The sequence below is a fragment of the Podarcis bocagei genome (genome assembly GCF_964188305.1).
Source record: "Podarcis bocagei genome assembly, chromosome: 7".
NCBI classification, from domain to species: Eukaryota; Metazoa; Chordata; class Lepidosauria; order Squamata; family Lacertidae; genus Podarcis; species Podarcis bocagei.
Window position 1 is genome coordinate 17,926,840 of NC_138132.1, and position 17,176 is coordinate 17,944,015.

The 17,176-nt window shown below is 45.0% G+C and overlaps 1 protein-coding gene across 1 annotated transcript; it reads right to left on the bottom strand.

The window, feature by feature from the left end:
- Positions 1-986: 986 nt before the first annotated feature.
- On the bottom strand, positions 987-11,402 carry LOC308590166 (lens fiber membrane intrinsic protein-like). Its single transcript, XM_081199931.1, has 5 exons — positions 11,353-11,402; positions 7,615-7,842; positions 5,736-5,882; positions 3,738-3,851; positions 987-1,588 (listed from the first exon to the last, which is right to left on the bottom strand). Exons 2-5 carry the CDS (start codon positions 7,790-7,792, stop codon positions 1,548-1,550), a joined length of 480 nt encoding a protein of 159 aa, XP_081056057.1. The 5' UTR covers positions 7,793-7,842; positions 11,353-11,402; the 3' UTR covers positions 987-1,547.
- Between the last annotated feature and the right edge of the window lie 5,774 nt (positions 11,403-17,176).

Sequence of the window (17,176 nt, forward strand, 5' to 3'; positions counted from 1 at the left end):
GCCTGTGCAGGATTGGCCTATGTGGCCCTTCACTGGCAAGTCGTCATGTCCCCCGCCCCGACACTGGCCAAGCAACCATTCCATGAGGGGGCTGTGGACACTGTGGCAAGACTAGGCTGGGCTCTGGGACCCAGAGATACCCAGTTGCAGGCAGGATGGGATGGGGACTCCTGTGGGGGGGATGCCTAGCTTGTGCCCCCTAAAAACCATGCACCCAGGGCTACAGCCACCTGCCCCCCGCACACTACGCCTGCCTCCTGGGTCTGAAGTTCCCCATTTCTTCTTTATGCAGTGGATAAAGAGGAGGAGACATGGACTGCTCCCCTCCCCCCGCTGCCCACAGATTGGACCTCCATCTCCAAACAGCCCCAGTTTTACCATTAGCCTGAGAGGCATCACTGGCAGCTTTTAATCCTCATCTATACTCACTAGTTAACATAATCTATTGCCAAAGCATTTGGAAATTCCAGAAGTGGCCTTATCCAGGACTCATTTCCTTTTAAGGAGAGAGTGCTGGATGCTTGCAAAACCTTTTGCAAAGTCTGGATAGTTTCCATATACCGGTACGTTTTGTGACTAGGGATGGGTGAAGCAACAATTTCGGTGTATTTCTGTTTCTCGTTTGTCCAATCTTCAGTTCGGTTCAGCTGGAGGGGAGTTTCTCCAGTTTATAGCTCACTTCACTTTATACCCTTGTAACCCGTTTTTATGCATTACTTATTCAGTTTATAGCCTGTCCTTTCTCCCAAAGGAGCATGGCAAGCCCATCGACAGCCACATAACCCCTTCTCTTACAATCAGTAAAAAATGCTTTATGATTTTAGCCTAGACTTTTTGTTTCTTATTGTCATCCTCTAAAGGTTTGCAAAGTTTGTTTTGAGCCGGCATCCTTACTCATTTGAGCCAGGTAGAGCCTCGCTGAGAAAGACTTCCTTCCTCAGCAAACCCACATCCTCATGAAAATAACAGAATATGAAGGCAAGAACTCAAAGCATATAATTTAATCCATAGACCATTCTTTTCTGCTGGATGCACTGAAAAAGCTTGGTTTACTCATTCCTTGACTTTCAACCAGCCATTGAAGGAATAATATTGTTCATAATTATTCTTAATTTTTAGATCATCATACGTTGGGCAGATACTAAACTGTAGATATTCTTTAACCTCATTTTTTTAAAAAAAAATTAAAATTAAAGTCTGTGTTTGGGGAAGGAATGATTTGCTTCTCATGCCGGGCTAGGCACTCTGCTGCTCTCCAGATGATGTTGGACTTCAACTCCCATCAGCCTCAGCTACAGGGTCATTGGTCAGGTATGGAAATCGTAGTCCACAAAAGTTTGGAGGCACCTTGCTGGGTAGTCCTACAGTATTCAGGAAAAGGATTCCAATTTATTACAAAGAGACCTTGTTTCTGTTTCTTCTCACTAAAGTACATTCATTTTCCTTCAGCTCGAACCTGCCCCAGTGCAGACTGCATCTCTGTGCCCCACTGTATCAACTTGGCTCCAGGTGTCATCTGAAGTGGAAGCACAGCCTTTTCTTCATGCTCATGCTGACCCACCAGTATCCAAGGGGAAAGCCAGCCCACCTGTCAGGAGAGAAAGGGGGCTGATTAGGGCAACAGGGGAGCAGAACAAAACACCACCCAAAATATCTGGGGCTCTGACCCCAGCGTTACCTCTCTTGCTCATCCTCCAAGACCTGCTGTTCTCATGGACCAAAATATATTCCCTTCCACAGAAACACACTGACTGCGCATTTTGAGACTTCTCCAAGGGACTAGTCATGGGCAGAAATGGAAGCGTCTAGGAGTGGATGGATAAGCCTATCTCCCATCCTTGTCATTAGTGCATAAACCTGTTCCAAACCATTTTCACATCACACTGTAAATTATCTATTTTAAAATAAAACGTAACAAGAACTAACGTGTATCCACAACATACAAATATAAACATGTATCTTAGGTCAACATATGCATTACTAAAATACATATTTTGATGTATATGTGCTGATTTTTAAAACAAGAGGCTTCTATCGATGTCCTCCATGGGCACATGGGATCCTAGAACTATTGGGGTAGTATTGGATTTGATCGTAGGAAGCAACCATGTAGATCACCTTGCCAACAAAGGTCCATATAGTTAAAGCTATGGTTTTCCCAGTAGTGATGCATGGAAGTGAGAGCTGGACCATAAAGAAAGCTGATCGCCGAAGAATGGATACTTTTGAATTATGGTGCTGGAGGAGACTCTTGAGAGTCCCATGGACTGCAAGAAGATCAAACCTATCCATTCTGAAGGAAATCAGCCCTGAGTGCTCACTGGAAGGACAGATCCTGAAGTTGAGGCTCCAATACTTTGGCCACCTCATGATAAGAAAAGACTCCTGTTGGTTTTTTCCTACCTCATAGCAATCATCACAACTTTAGTGGTCTAGGCCAGGGGTAGGCAACCTAAGGCCATGGGCCACAAGCAGTTCATTTAAATGGCCCATGAGCCACCCCCAAACTGAGCTGCCCACTCGGTGAGTCCCCACACACTGCGCAAAACTGGCACAGCACGGTGCGAGGACTCACTTCCCCAGTGCCCAAATTTGTGTCTGCACAGGCTCAGACGCTGAAAACCACCCGAAATAGCGGCCGCACGCACTCATACACACACCTAATCTGGCCCACAGATGGATCTCCACTGGAATGAACTGGCCCAAGCGAGTTAAACCTTGCCAACCCCTGGTCTAGGTATTGGATGTTCCTCAGCCTTGGTTGGGCAGGGGAAAGGTTGTAGTCTTGGTCTACCCCTCCCCAGATGTAGGGTATCCCATTAAAGGGGTCCAGGAGGAGTTGCTTCTGGCTGTATGCCCAGGCGGGGGCTTGGACCTCAGCACTCCTCAAGGTGGTGACCCCCATGGGAGTCCCCCTATTTGATGTAAGCCAGAGGAACCCCTGCTGCTGTGTTGACGCTTGGTGTCACTTCCGGCACGCGGGTTGGAAGTAAATGGTTGACCTACGCCTACGCCAAACCTCTTGCCTCTGATGTCAATAAAGGTGTGGCCTGGTTTGATCCCATTCAAGCTGTGCCATGTCCTTCATACTGTTATTCGGAGAGTTGGGGGGAGTGCAGAGCCTGGTCATGCAAGTCAGGCATTATGGAGTCCTTCTGGCATAGTGAGGAAGAGAGGGTGCTGATTTACAATAGGTCCTTTCATTGCTGTTAAGGGAGATGCAGGATGCGGTCCTATGAGATAAGTGTTCTACCCCACAGGGATTTATTTTGGACCCCCTCAGATATGGGGGGTCCTTATCCTTCATGCTATTTAACACCTATGTATATACTAACCCCATAGGGAGCACACACAAAAATCATTTTTCTTAACCCACAATCATTTGTGCTCATCCTCAACATGCTGCTTTCAATCTAAATTAATTCTAGATCCTGGCATCCCACCCACAAGGGTGGGTGTGGTGTCATAAAACCTTTCACCTAATTAGGGTATCCATATTTTTGCTTCCCTGCCCATGCCTCAAATAATTGAAGAAAGAAGCGCTCTTGGTATATACCAACCCACAATGTCATTGGGCAGGTAAGGATGCGCACACACACACCTGCTTTCATCTGTGTTCAAATGGAAACACTGTAGAGGAGCCCCAGACTTGAATAATGCAGCTGACAATGCTACGTGAAGGCAAACTTTTAATAAAGATGTGTATTTTCAGCATTTCCCATTTGACACATACTCACCAGTAATAAGGAAGAGAGGAAAGGAGGCCCAACCCAAGCCGAAAGACCATCCATAAGAGGCATTTGATCCTACCTGCCCTGTGAAGGTGGCCATGGCAATCAGGACGCAACCAGCTAGGAAGAAAAAATACATCAGGATATCAAGTTACTTGTAAATTAAATCATTGATGCTGAGCTGGAAGCTGCAACTAGTGCAAAATGGAGAGGATCAACTACTCACTTGGGGTGGAATATTACCAACATATATCCTTCTGCTGAAAGAAATGCGCTGGCTGCCAATCCGCCGCTGTGCTAATGTTCAAAATTAGTGTACAAAGCTCTATAAAGCTATGAACCAGTGTGACTAAAACATCATCTCACCCCCTACATCCCAAGCTGACCACTGTGCTCTGCAAGAAATGGCATCCTGCAGGTCCCAGCCTATGAGGAGGTCCGCTCCACATGATGTCAAAATCGGGCCTTTGATGTAGTGGCACCTACACTTTGGCACTCCCTCTCATTATATATCAGACAGGCACCTCCATTATTGTCTCTCTGGTGCATGTTAAAGATGTTCCGCATACAACAAACCTGCTAAAGTAGTAGCTGTCCTGGATTTGAATTGATTGTGCATTATTTGATGCTGTTCTAAACAATTTTTCATATTTATGCTTGTTATTTTCACATCACTTTCATATTAAATTGTTTAACTGTTTTTATATACATATCGGTTACATATAATAAAAAGTAAGTGTGTCATCACTCGAACACAGACAGGTGGCGATGTGAAATAAAGTGTGATGAGCAGTGGTGGATGGGTGGCTCAGGCAAGGGACTGCTACAACATGTTGCAGCCATTTCTGAGCAGCAGCCCAGCTCTGCTGGCCACCTTTCTGCCTTGCTCCTCCTGCCAGCCAAGCTGTTCATTCTACTGGCTGGTGGAGGCAAAGGTAGAAAAAGGAAGGTTTTAGGAGCATGCCTTGCCAAAGAAGGGGGACGTGGTTTTTGTTGGGTGAACTCCACTTCTCCTTGCAGTGCTGATTTTGAAGCTGCTCTATACAGCTCTTTTCCATCTTCCACATTGCAGTTGAATAAGAGCCACTTCTGGGGAGGCTTTGAAGATCCTTTGTGATCCTCTCCTCCTCCTCTGCACCATAATATTGGAGGTGCAAAGAAGAAGGGGGAGGATCATGAAGGGTTTTCTGAACTGGCTCTTCTCCTTTGCAACTATGACATTGGTGGAAATGGAAGCGGAAAGAAGTATTTAGGGAGATCACTAAACCCTTTTCTAGTAAAGATAAAGGGCCACTGACAGTTAAGTCTAGTCGCAGATGACTCTGGTGTTGCGGTGCTCATCTCGCTTTACAGGCTGAGGGAGCTGGCATTTGTCCACAGACAGTTTTTCCGGGTCATGTGGCAAGCAAGACTAAGTCGCTTCTGGCACAACGGAACACTGAAACCAGAGCAGCACAGGGAAACATCATTTACCTTCCTGCGGCAGGGGTACCTATTTATCTACTTGCACTTTTTGGTGTGCTTTTGAACTGCTAGGTTGGCAGGAGCTGGGACCGAGCAACGGGCGCTAACCCTGTCGTGGGGGTTTGAACCGCCACCTTCTGATCTGCAAGCCCAAGAGGTTCAGTGATTTAGACCACAGCCCTTTTCTGGACTCCTACTTTCAACTTCTGATGTTGCAGGTTTTGCAGAAAGAAGCACCAGAAGTTCACCCTCCTGAGAGGCCTACAGCAGATTAATACCTTCCACTCCACCACTATCTAAATACCTGGGATGGAGAATAAGGGTTTGAATTGTACCTTTCATCATGTCAATACATTTCAGTGGGTCTACTCTGAATATGACTTAGTTGGAGTCCACCAATAGGATTCCATGTTGACTTTTCCTTTCAGCTCAAGTTTTCTTGGCGTAGGATCTGTGGGATTTGTTCAGACACAGTCTGCAGCTTTGAGTTTGGGGGCTTGAGGGGACTGTGGAATCAGATGCATATGACCCCAAGGATACCTGCAAGAAGGCTGGCTATGGCTGAGGTCCTGGCCCGGGAGAGGAAGCCAAACTGGAAGTCAAAAAATGTTCCACAAAGAATAATGCAAGAGATGGCTCCAGCAATCATCCCGAGGAACATGAACGCTCGGGTGGCATGGACGGAATCTTGAAGGAAGGAAAAGAAAGGAAGAAGGGGGTTAAATGCCCATAACAGCCAGGGAGACCAACAGTAGGCAATGCCAGAGGCCATGTCAGGCAGAGCCAACCCCTGGCAGGTGGGGGTTGGCAGTGCCCCATTTGCGTAATGGATCAGGCTCCTATTACTCAGCACCATGATTATTTTATTTATTTATTTATTTATTTATATCCCTACCCCACCTACTAAGCAAAGTTCTTGAGACAAGTTACAATAAGTTCAAAACACTATTTTAAAAAGGCAGTGGTGCAATCATCAAAACAGCACAGAGTCTCCCCTAACCCCTGTTCTCCAGCGTTCCAAGAAATGCCAGCCTGCAGCTGCATCGTCAATATGTCCTCACTGGGTGGCTGCTGTTGTCTCTCACAGCCCCAGCCCTCCTGGCAGATACAGGAGTGTTGGTTCATGTATTTGACATTTCAAGCACTGCAGCAGTTCATTTGACGGATCCTTTTCCTTCCTTTCTGTGCAAGGAAGGAATTTTTGATTTGAAGGAGTAGTGCAGTTTCTTTTGGCTGAATCCCAGGCAACCCCTTGGGCAGCATTCGCCACAGATTTCATACTCTAAGTCAGGAAAGGAAAACACTTCCTGGCAGAGAAACAGCTGTGTTCCAAAGGAGATGTGGGAACTCACATCCTCACGCCCTTGCCAGCTCATTGTTTACACTCCAAACATGGCCAGAAGCTCATTGTGACTGTGCCAAGTCTACCCATAACCCTCCCCATTGCAGTGAAGGCGTCCTGTCATTGGTGATGTTTCAGGCGTGACGCTGCAGTGCTGGTGTACTTGCAGGTGGCAGCTACCGCAAGCAGGAAGCTACGGAAGAAGCAGCATTTTCCGTTTTGCCTCAAGTGCCAAAACCTCTCAGTCTAGCCCTACATATATTGTACCCAGTGCTTTTTTTCTGGGGGTACACAGGGGTACGCATACTCTACACATTTTGTGAATCTTTGTACTTTTGTCCATTTACTGTATTTATTTTTCCCAACTATAAATGGTGATTTTCTTGACTCAAAATGAGAGTAGAAAAAAAGCATAGTAAAGGCAGCAATGTGACTCACTGCTGCAGATTACTGCCACTTATTTCTTTACTTCCCGCAGCAGCCATTTTTTGCTGGACCGCATGGCCCCGTTATCAAAAGATGATTCCCAGCACCTATTTTTTTAATTTAAAAACAAACAAACCCAAAACAGAGTAAATATGTTATCCCTAGTCACAGCGGACTTTCAGGTAGGTGAAGAATTATCAAGGGCCCCACACACTGCTGCATGCCTTAGAAATGAAGATCAGTTCAGTCTGCTTTTGAAAACCTAAGTACTCCTAGGAGAAGACAGAGAAGATCTTACCTGACACAACCATCCTCAAAAGTTGGCAATTAGGTATGCACATATTCCAGAGCCCCAAGGTGTAATTGTTGGTGACCACCCAGTAGTCTGAGCACAGGACAATGAACTACCATCACCTTAAAAAAAATTTGCTGCCCTCAGCAGCCATTTTGTGCTGGCACCCAGAGCACCTTTATCAAAATATGAGTCCCAGCACTTAATATTTTAAACCCCCCCCCCAAAAAAAGGACATGGTAAATGTGTTATCTCTAGTCACACTGGATTTTCAGGGAGTTGAAGAACGTCAGATGCCCCCCCAAGTTACGGTTGAATACTACAGCACTAGTACTCCGAGCAGAAGACAAAAAACTTACCTCCCACATCCATCCCAGCTGAACCGCAAATATAAATTGCCCCAATATTTACACAATATTTCCAGAGGCCACTGTGGTTCAAGGCATTTTCCAGCCAGTAGTCTGAGCCCAGGGCAATGAGGAGCAGCAGAAGGCTGATGAAAGCACAAATCACAGCGCTGATCTGCAGTATATGCATTGTGAGAACGGTCAGATCAGAGACTGAGGAGCACAATAGGGATGATGAACCTGGGGAAAGGAGACATTCACATTATTCCACATCAGTTGCAGGCTATGATTAGTTTTTTCTGTAAAGTTGTACATGTCCTGAGAGGCCTACAGCAGATTCATACCTTCCAACATTTCTCCAATGAAAACGGGGATGTCATATGCAATACTATTACTATTATTACTACTACCACTTGTTGTTGTTGTTTAGTCGTTTATACCTAGCCCATTTGACTGTTTTCTCCCAGTCACTCTGGGTGGCTTCCGACATATATACAGGGCTGCCTTCAGATGTCTTATAAAGGTTATAGTTACTTATCTCCTCGGCTTGGGTTCATACCCTCCAACATCTCTCCAGTGAAAATAGAACATCCTACCATACCCTTCAACATTTCTCTGATGAAAATAAGGATATCCTAAGGAAAAGCAGGACATTCCAGGTTTGGGTACAATTCTTTGTGTTTGGATAAGTGAATTTGTGGATAATGAGCAGACGGATAGCATAATGTAGTTCACTGAACTCCTTCAAATATCTCTGAGTTAGACCTGAAAGTAGTTTTCAGGGTTGCTGAGTGAACTAAAGATAAAGTAAGTTTATTTTGGGGGTAGAACTTTGTGCTATTTATAGTTCATCATCACTTTCATCCTCCCACACAGCAGGAGGCCCAGACTTTTAACTTCCTTTAAACAAAACCAAAAAAGTCAATGGGATAGCTATAAAGAAAGTTGAAAATCAAAATGTGGAGGCAATGTTCTTATTATAACCTATTTATCCTAGTGCCGATGGCCACATCTTATTGATAAGATTTTTCATGCATTTTTGAACCACAGAGTAGACACTTTTGTCCAACTCAACATTCAAAGCAGAAAATCTAAACCTTCAAGTGTGTGAGAGACATTCTCGTAACTTTGCTTTAGATCATGGTCACTGTTCACAATCCATCAATTTGCCCAGGTAAACCACAAGAGATAACAATCCCTTTATTCTACCAATGTAAGTGTCAAATTGCTGTTTTCTGCCTGTGTAATACATAGCACAGGTTTGAAGTCTTGCTAAGGAGCCAGGAAACAAGCATACCAAGGAATAAAGAAAAACACAGGAGAAACTGTTTAACTCAGGTTCCTGGGGGCAGAAGGAGGTGGGGGGAGTTGTCCCCTTCCCGCCCCATTTCTGAGGTTCTCAGAAGGAATAAAATTACTAAATAATGCTAGTAGACCAGCAATGGGGAACTGGTAGCACTCCAGATATTGCTGGAGTCCAGATCCCAAGCCAACATGGTGAATGGTCAGGAATGATTGGAGTTGTAGATCAGCCACATTTGGAGCGTCATAGCTTCCCTACTCCTGAAATATGGTCATTTCCAAGTTTTGCTGGACTGAAGAAGAAGAAGAAGAAGAAGAAGAAGAAGAAGAAGAAGAAGAGTTTGGATTTGATATTCTGCTTTATCACTACCCGAAGGAGTCTCAAAGCAGCTAACATTCTCCTTTCCCTTCCTCCCCCACAACAAACACTCTGTGAGGTGAGTGGGGCTGAGAGACTTCAGAGAAGTGTGACTGGCCCAAGGTCACCCAGCAGCTGCATGTGGAGGAGCGGAGATGCGAACCCGGTTTCCCAGATTACGAGTCTACCGCTCTTAACCACTACACCACACTAGCTCTCACTAAAGTCTTTGGTATAGAGGATATCTATTAACCAATCTATCTGAGATCTATGGCTCATCCTATTTCCATTCCATGACCATTTCACATGCATTCAGATATAGATCAATCTTGTCCTGTTTTTCGTAGGTAAGAAAAAGCACCAATAGCTCACATCTAAACTGTATATACTTTGCCATAAAGTACACATTATGTGTTTAATCTAGCTAATAGCTGTGCTCCAAACCGTGTATAAGTCCAGGTCTGGTTCACAAATTTCTCCTTTGCCCCTGTTATAGGCTGTATCCAATGCACCCAAGTTTTACTCAAAGAAGAGCCTTTGAGATTAATGAGCCTAGCTGAGTCATGTTCATTCATTACATTCCCTCCAACCTTCCTCTCTTGAAAATCAGGATGCATGGCTTTTGGTGCCACGTTCTTGTGGCAGCCAGCTGACTCATGCAAGAGAGGGACATTCTCCTCTCTGAGTTCAGCAGTGGTGGTGCTGGAGGGAGAAACAGTGCATCAGAAGCTGAACTGGCTTCTGTAATTCCGGGATGTCCCGGGAAAATCGGGACAATTAAAGTGTATGTCATTGCAATCAATTAACCTACTCTTACAAGGATTAATGTTGGATACAACCCTATCCTACCAGTTTTCGTATCTCCCCTTTTTAAATAAATATGCAAAGTGACTCAGAACAAATCAGTGCCCCCCAAAATGAATTTTCACAGCAAAATAGGATTCGAAGAAATATCTTTGAACCCAGAAATGTGGGACCCCCAACAGAGCTATGCCAAAGTTTTGTGATCATTTTGCAGACCAACCCCACACTTTTCATTGCCTCTGAACCCCACACATGTATGAGTAACTGATGCATTAAACCAGCTTCATAGTTAACACCCAAAAACCTAGCATTATCCAACTCACTACAAATCATTTTGCAGTAGAATCCCTGTGTTTTGCATCACCCACAAAACTGAGTAACGGATACAGCGGCAAACTTTGGAGTGAATTAAGGCAATGCTGAATTTGGGGTGACCAGTAAGGCCCACCCACTGGGCAAGTCAGCCACACAATTTTGGGCGCTGCCAAACGTGGGGGTTTGTGCTGCAAAACAAATTACAAAATTTTGGCTAAGACAATGGGCTTATCCACACTTCCTCTTGTCCTGTTACTTCCCACCCCCCCGGAAAACCGCTCTCATGTTTCCCCCGGATTGCCATTGGTTCAGATCTACTTCTAGAGAGCAGGTTTTCCCTTGGGAAGGAGTGGGGCAAGGAGGAAACTGCTCAGACCCTTGCCTAGAAAGCCGTTAGGACCTGTACTTTCTAGGCACGGCACAAGCAGAAGTATGGATGGGCCCAATGTTGAATTTTGTGTGGTTAATACACAAAATACAGTGGTACCTCGCAAGACGAATGCCTCGCAAGACGAAAAACGCGCAAGATGAAAGAGTTTTCCGGTTTTTTTAGTTGTTCCGCAACACGAATTTCCCTATGGGCTTGCTTCGCAAGACGAAACGTCTTGCGAGTTCTTGCGAGTTTGTTTCCTTTTTCTTAAAGCCGCTAAGCCGTTAATAGCCGCTAAGCCGCTAATAGCCATGCTTCGCAAGACGAAAAAACCGCAAGATGAAGAGACTCGCGGAACGGATTAATTTCATCTTGCGAGGCACCACTGTAGGTTAATACACAAAATAGGAAGCCCAGTTTGATATATCATTTACTTTGTATGGGTATTGGGGGGGTTGCAAAATGTTGCAAAATGATTGTAAACCAGTGGCTCAGGTTTGGAGTGAATCAGGCAATGTTGGATTTTGGGGTGTTAACTAGGAACCCAGCTACTCTGTTTTGCCCCTTTCTCCCACAGAAACCTAGAGATTTGTCATCTCACCTGGCTCAGAATCACTTCCTCCTTTCTCCAGGTGAAGCCAGCACTCTGGAACAAGTCCCTGGCATGCTCTGACTCCACCACCCCTTAACAGAGGTAGGAAGAGATTGGCACCGCCTCTCAAAGGAACTGCCCCTCTGTGGTTGGCCCCCATCTCTCTCTGCTGAGCTTTGTGTACTTTTGCTTCCTTCATATATTCTCTGAATGGCTGAGCTTCACCTGCTGGTTTCTGCAGACCAAACCACCGCTAAAGACAAAGGAGGATGTCAGGCTATTAATTAGCACCACCCCTCGCCAGCCACCTGGCAACCCTATGCCCTCCAGGTTTCCCCTGCCAGACCACCCCATTGTTGAATATCGCTTTTCTGCCAGAATCATTGGTCTCAACTTATTAGTAGACACGGGTGGCGCTGTGGTCTAAACCACTGAGCCTCTTGGGCTTGCCGATTGGAAGGTCAGTGGTTCAAATCCCCATGACAGGGTAAGCTCCCTTTGCTTTGTCCCAGCTCCTGCCAACCTAGCAGTTTGAAAGCATGCCAGTGCAAATAGATAAATAGGTACTGCTACGGTGGGAAGGTAAATGGCATTTCCATGCACTTTGGTTTCTGTCACAGTGTTCCGTTGCGCCAGAATCAGTTTAGTCATGCTGGCCACATGACCCAGAAAGCTGTCTGTGGACAAACGTCAGCTCCCTCAGCCTGAAAGCGAGATGAGCGCCTTTGACTGGACTTAACAATCCAGTGGTCCTTTACCTTTTACCTTTACTTATTAGGGCCTTTGGGATGCGGGTGGTGCTGTAGGTTAAACCACAGAGCCTAGAACTTGCCGATCAGAAGGTCAGTGGTTCGAATCCCCATGACGGGGTGAGCTCCTGTTGCTCGGCCCCTGCTCCTGCCAACCTAGCAGTTCAAAAGCATGTCAAAGTGCAAGTAGCTAAATAGGTACCGCTCCGGTGGGAAGGTAAACGGCATTTCCATGCACTGCTCTGGTTCTCCAGAAGCAGCTTAGTCATGCTGGCCACATGACCTGGAAGCTGTACACCGGCTCCCTCGGCCTGTAAAGCAAGATGAGCACCGCAACCCCAGAGTTGGTCGCGATTGGACCTAATGGTCAGGGGTCCCTTTACCTTTGCCTTTATTAGGGCCTTTAAATGGTGGAAAACTGCAAAGTTGAATATGACAAGAAAGTGGTGCCTCCAGCATTGGTCCATAGCCCTAATGGAAAAATTGACAAAATGTGTTAGAAAAAATATATACAGAAATGTGAGAGATAGGTTCCATGAATGGTGGCTTAGATTTCTCCCAGAGAAAACTTGATTCAGCCCTCAAGTCTCAGAAGGGCTTTTGCTATGGAGTGGGAACCTCTACCGAACCTATTTATATCACCATTTTGGGGTTTTGGGGTTGTTGGTTTTTTTTTAAAAAATGTTTTAAATACCACTTAATTATTCACATTTCTAAAAGCAACCAACTGGAAATGAGATAATCAAATACAAGGATACCTCGGGTCAAGTACTTAATTTGTTCCAGAGGTCCATTCTTAACCTGAAACTGTTCTTAACCTGAAACACCACTTTAGCTAATGGGGCCTCCTGCTGCTGCCGCGCCGCTGGAGCACAATTTCTGTTCTCATCCTGAAGTAAAGTTCTTAACCTGAAGCACTATTTCTGGGTTAGTGGAATCTGTAACCTGAAGCGTATGTAACCTGAAGCGTATGTAACCTGAGGTACTACTGTAATAATAAAATATACCCTCAGGCACATGGAAATTCCAGGGACCACCTTTTAACAAGGAGTCTGTTCCTTGTCCGGTGAAAGTATAGAGAGATCTGGTGACCTTGGTCCAAAGGTGCCAACGTTCTTTTAAACAGCGTAAGATTTTCTGGAAAGCGGATTAATTTGCAGGAGTGGTGTGGAGACAGCAAACACTTGTGCAAGAAATGGGTGTGTCGTCTTTGAATGAGCTTGAAACATTTCCTTTATTTTCCCTATCACTTTTCTCTTCTTTATGCTACTGCCTTTCTTTTCCAGCTATGTAAACTGCTTGGGTGAGGCTTTACAAAACTCTGTATGCATTCCTTTCACCTGCTTTCCAGCGTTGTGTTTGTACAGTATTTAATTAACCCTGCGTCACATCACATATTCTATGAACCAAACATTCACTTGGGTCTTTGTCTGAACATGCAAAGGCACTGAATGTGCCCAAGGCAAGGTCACGTACACAATCCCAACCTTCAACATCATTGCATGTGTTGCATTTCCTGCTCCCTGCCAACCTGCCTGATTTCCAACTTGATGTGCTGTGAAGATCTGCAGGGAGCATTCTGCTTGCATTCACGTGCCTATGGGAAGGCTCCTTTGCAGAAATGGACTCCTTGCTTTATTGGTGTCCCTGTTGGCAGAGGAGGGTCAGGGTTTCCCAAACTTGCTAGCTAGGGGTGATGGGCGTTGTAGTGCGAAAACAGCTAAACCTAGGAAGTTTGCTCCAATTGGTGGTCATTCATTACGTATATGACAGGCCAATAATGAGAATGGCAAGCCTTGATAAAATGTGACTTTATTTGGTATTCATAACATTTGTTTTGCATTCTCTGTGTATCAGGTTGGTTTTTGTTATAACGTCTAAGTTATTGTCTAGTCCCGCGTTTCCCAAACGTGGTTTTTGTTATAACGTCTAAGTTATTGTCTAGTCCCGCGTTTCCCAAACGTGGGTCTCCAGATGTTTTTGGACTACAATTCCCATCATCCTTGACCACAGGTTCTGCTAGCTAGGGATGATGGGAGTTGTAGTCCAAAAGCAGCTGGAGACCCAAGTTTGGATAACCGTGTAGAGGGTTCTACTTCACCGAATAACACGGGGAAGCTTGAGGTCTGGGGAGGGAGCATTAAACCTAAGAACATTGAGGGTGGGACTTGCGTGTCTTCCGTGTAGGCCTTCCCCACAGAGTTTTGGATGGAGATACCAAGTCCCAAGAGTAATTTAAAGAGTTGTTTTAGAAGGAGTAAGTTCTGTAGTTGTTAGTGGTCCCAACACCCACTGAGAAATTGAAGAATGGACAGCATATTAATGAACATTACTTGGAATGGGGGGGGGGGAGCAAAAAAGAAAATTGTCAGAAAATGTTGCTGAAAACCCTCATTTGATGCTGAATGAAAGTCTGTTTGTAGTCCATATTACTAGACAAAGGAAGCCATGGACCAAGAGTCGAGTGGTGGAAGGTGGAAGGGAACAAGCACTTTAATTTCTTTCAGGAACCTAAATGCAAGTGGAGAAGAAAGTGCTGAATTTTCCTGAGTGGGGTGGAATGTTCTGCAATTGTTTGGGGGAAGGAGGAGAGCTGAGGAAGGAAATTCTCAAATAATTGCTCAGAATATTCTTTCTTGAGGATTTTATTTTTCAGCCCTGTCCTAAAACCCTTCTCTGTCAACAGCCATCTGGCTCAGTTCTGAAGACACCCCTTCCCTGAAATTTCAAGAGAAATGCCGTTTCTCAACTGCGTGCTTCAAAGTGAGAATTTATTTGAAGATTGTGGTGGATCGGTGTTTAAAAGCACGAGCTGGAAAAGGAACACTTAATCTGTTACAGGACGCAGGTGCATTCTGCCAAATGGGATTTGCCAATTTGCTCAGCATGTGAATTAGTGGATTCTTGTGATGACTTGTTTGTTTTCTATACTGTCCTTCATCCGAGGATCACAGGGTGACTTACAATATAAAAACACAATAATACATAGCATAGCAACAAATGGAAGAAAAAAACCCCAATAAGCCCCCAACACACACAGAGAGAGAGAGAGACAGAGAGAGAGTTTAAAAGGCCTGAGAAGAGAGGAATGTCTTTGCCTGGTGCCTAAAGATATGTAATGAAGGTGCCAGGCAGGCCCCCCTGGGGAGAGCATTCCAGAAGCAGGGAGCCACTGCAAAAAAGGTCCGTTCTCGTGTTGCTACTCGCCAGACCTCACGTGAAGGAGGCACATGAAGAAGGGCCTTGGATGGTGATTGCAGGGTCCGTCAGAATCGGACCCCGTCTCTCTTTTTTCTCCCAAAAAATTTTTTTATTCATTTTATAACACAAATAAAGAACACAAACAGAAAAACAAACAATACACATTCTTGTCATATCCTTATTTTTCTAAACATTGTTAAGGGGTCTTCCCCAGGTCCCACCTATCTGATTTTCATTTTACTTCATCTTTAGCAGTTTACATATATCATAGTTTCTAACCAGCTTTTTTTATCACACTTAAGATAACTTCACATTTTATCGCTTACAAATATTATTTTAAAATACACTATCTTCTGCTTCTAACTCTACAGCCTATATCCACTTCCAAAGCTATTCTAAGATTTAAATATTAACATATTTTTTCAAATATTCCTTAAACTTCTTCCAGTCTTCTTCCACCGTCTCTTCTCTCTGGTCTTGGAGTCTCCCGGTCAGTTTGGCAAGTTCCATATAGTCCATCACCTTCATCTGCCATTCTTCGATAGTTAGTAAATCTTGTTTCTTCCAATTTTTCACTAGCAATATTCTCGCAACTGTTGTGGCATACAGAAAAAAAGTAACATCCTTTTTGGGGATTTTGGGGGATTTCTCTACTGGCATCTAGTAGCAGCAAACGAAAGATGGCAGCCCCAGAAAAGAAAAAGTCTAGAATGGAAGCAAGCGAAAAATGGTTCCTAGGGCTGCGTGCCACTAGGTAAACGTCCTGGTTGCTTGTTTTAGTATGAACTGAAAACTACAGATAGGGAATAGACGAATCGGTCCATTTCAGTTTCTTGACATTTCTCATTTTCCTGATCTCCCCTTCAGCTCACCACATTCCCATATCCCATTTATGATTTCTTAAAGAATAGTCCTATCAAAAACTCATTCACATTTTAGTGTTTCTCCCAATAAGCACATTTTTCTAGGCAATTTTGCTTCATATACATATCCTTGCAAGCAGTTCCCGTTAATATAATGCCTTTTAATGTTATTTTCATGAATATTTGTCCTTTTATATACTGGATATGCTCAGTTTTGTACACCTTTTCAGGGCAGGCGAATTGCATCATGAAACTGAGAGAAGTGCAGATTTTGAAGGACAGCTTTCTTTCCAGACGTGCTAATTATAGAACCTAATATTAAAATGAGAACTGAAACAACTTCTTTCCCCCACCCACTAACTACTGCGTTCAGTAGGTGACATTAGCCTTTAAGCTTTGGAGGTTTATTTTGCGCAAGATGAGAAACCAGACAGAAAAACCACACTTGGAGCCAACAGGTTAACCTCGCCCATAGGAGGGATTTTCATTTTTGTCGCATTTTAAGCTACCCTTTGTCAGGGCTGCTTTAGCAGATGCGGCACTGGGGTGCAAATATCCGCCCAGCGCTCCCAAATGACCACAGATAGTGTTGGGGTGGCCGTAGCTGCACACTGGGCGGGGGGGCAACTCTCCCCCATGCCGCTGCAGGAGAACGATCCCCGCAGAGGCTTGGGGGTGAAGTTGGGCGCCTACCAAGCCTCCTCGGGAGGAGAGTGATCCATGCAGAGGCTTGGGAGGGAAGCTGCACACCCGCCAGCCTTATGGTTAGTGGGGCGCAGCTGGTGGGCGTGCAGGGAAAGGGGAGGCCGCCAGCAAAGCCGCACAGCTCCCCCACTTGCTGGGGCGCCCCTGAGAGGCCGGCGCCCTGGTGCGATGCACCACTAAGCCCTATGGGAAAGATGGCTCTGCCCTTTGTTCTGGAGTGTCTCCAATACCTAGAAGCAACAAGCAAAGAAATGCAATGCAATGCGAGGAAAGGGCCAAACTGGAGGCAAGCCAATAAAAGTTTATTATTTCATA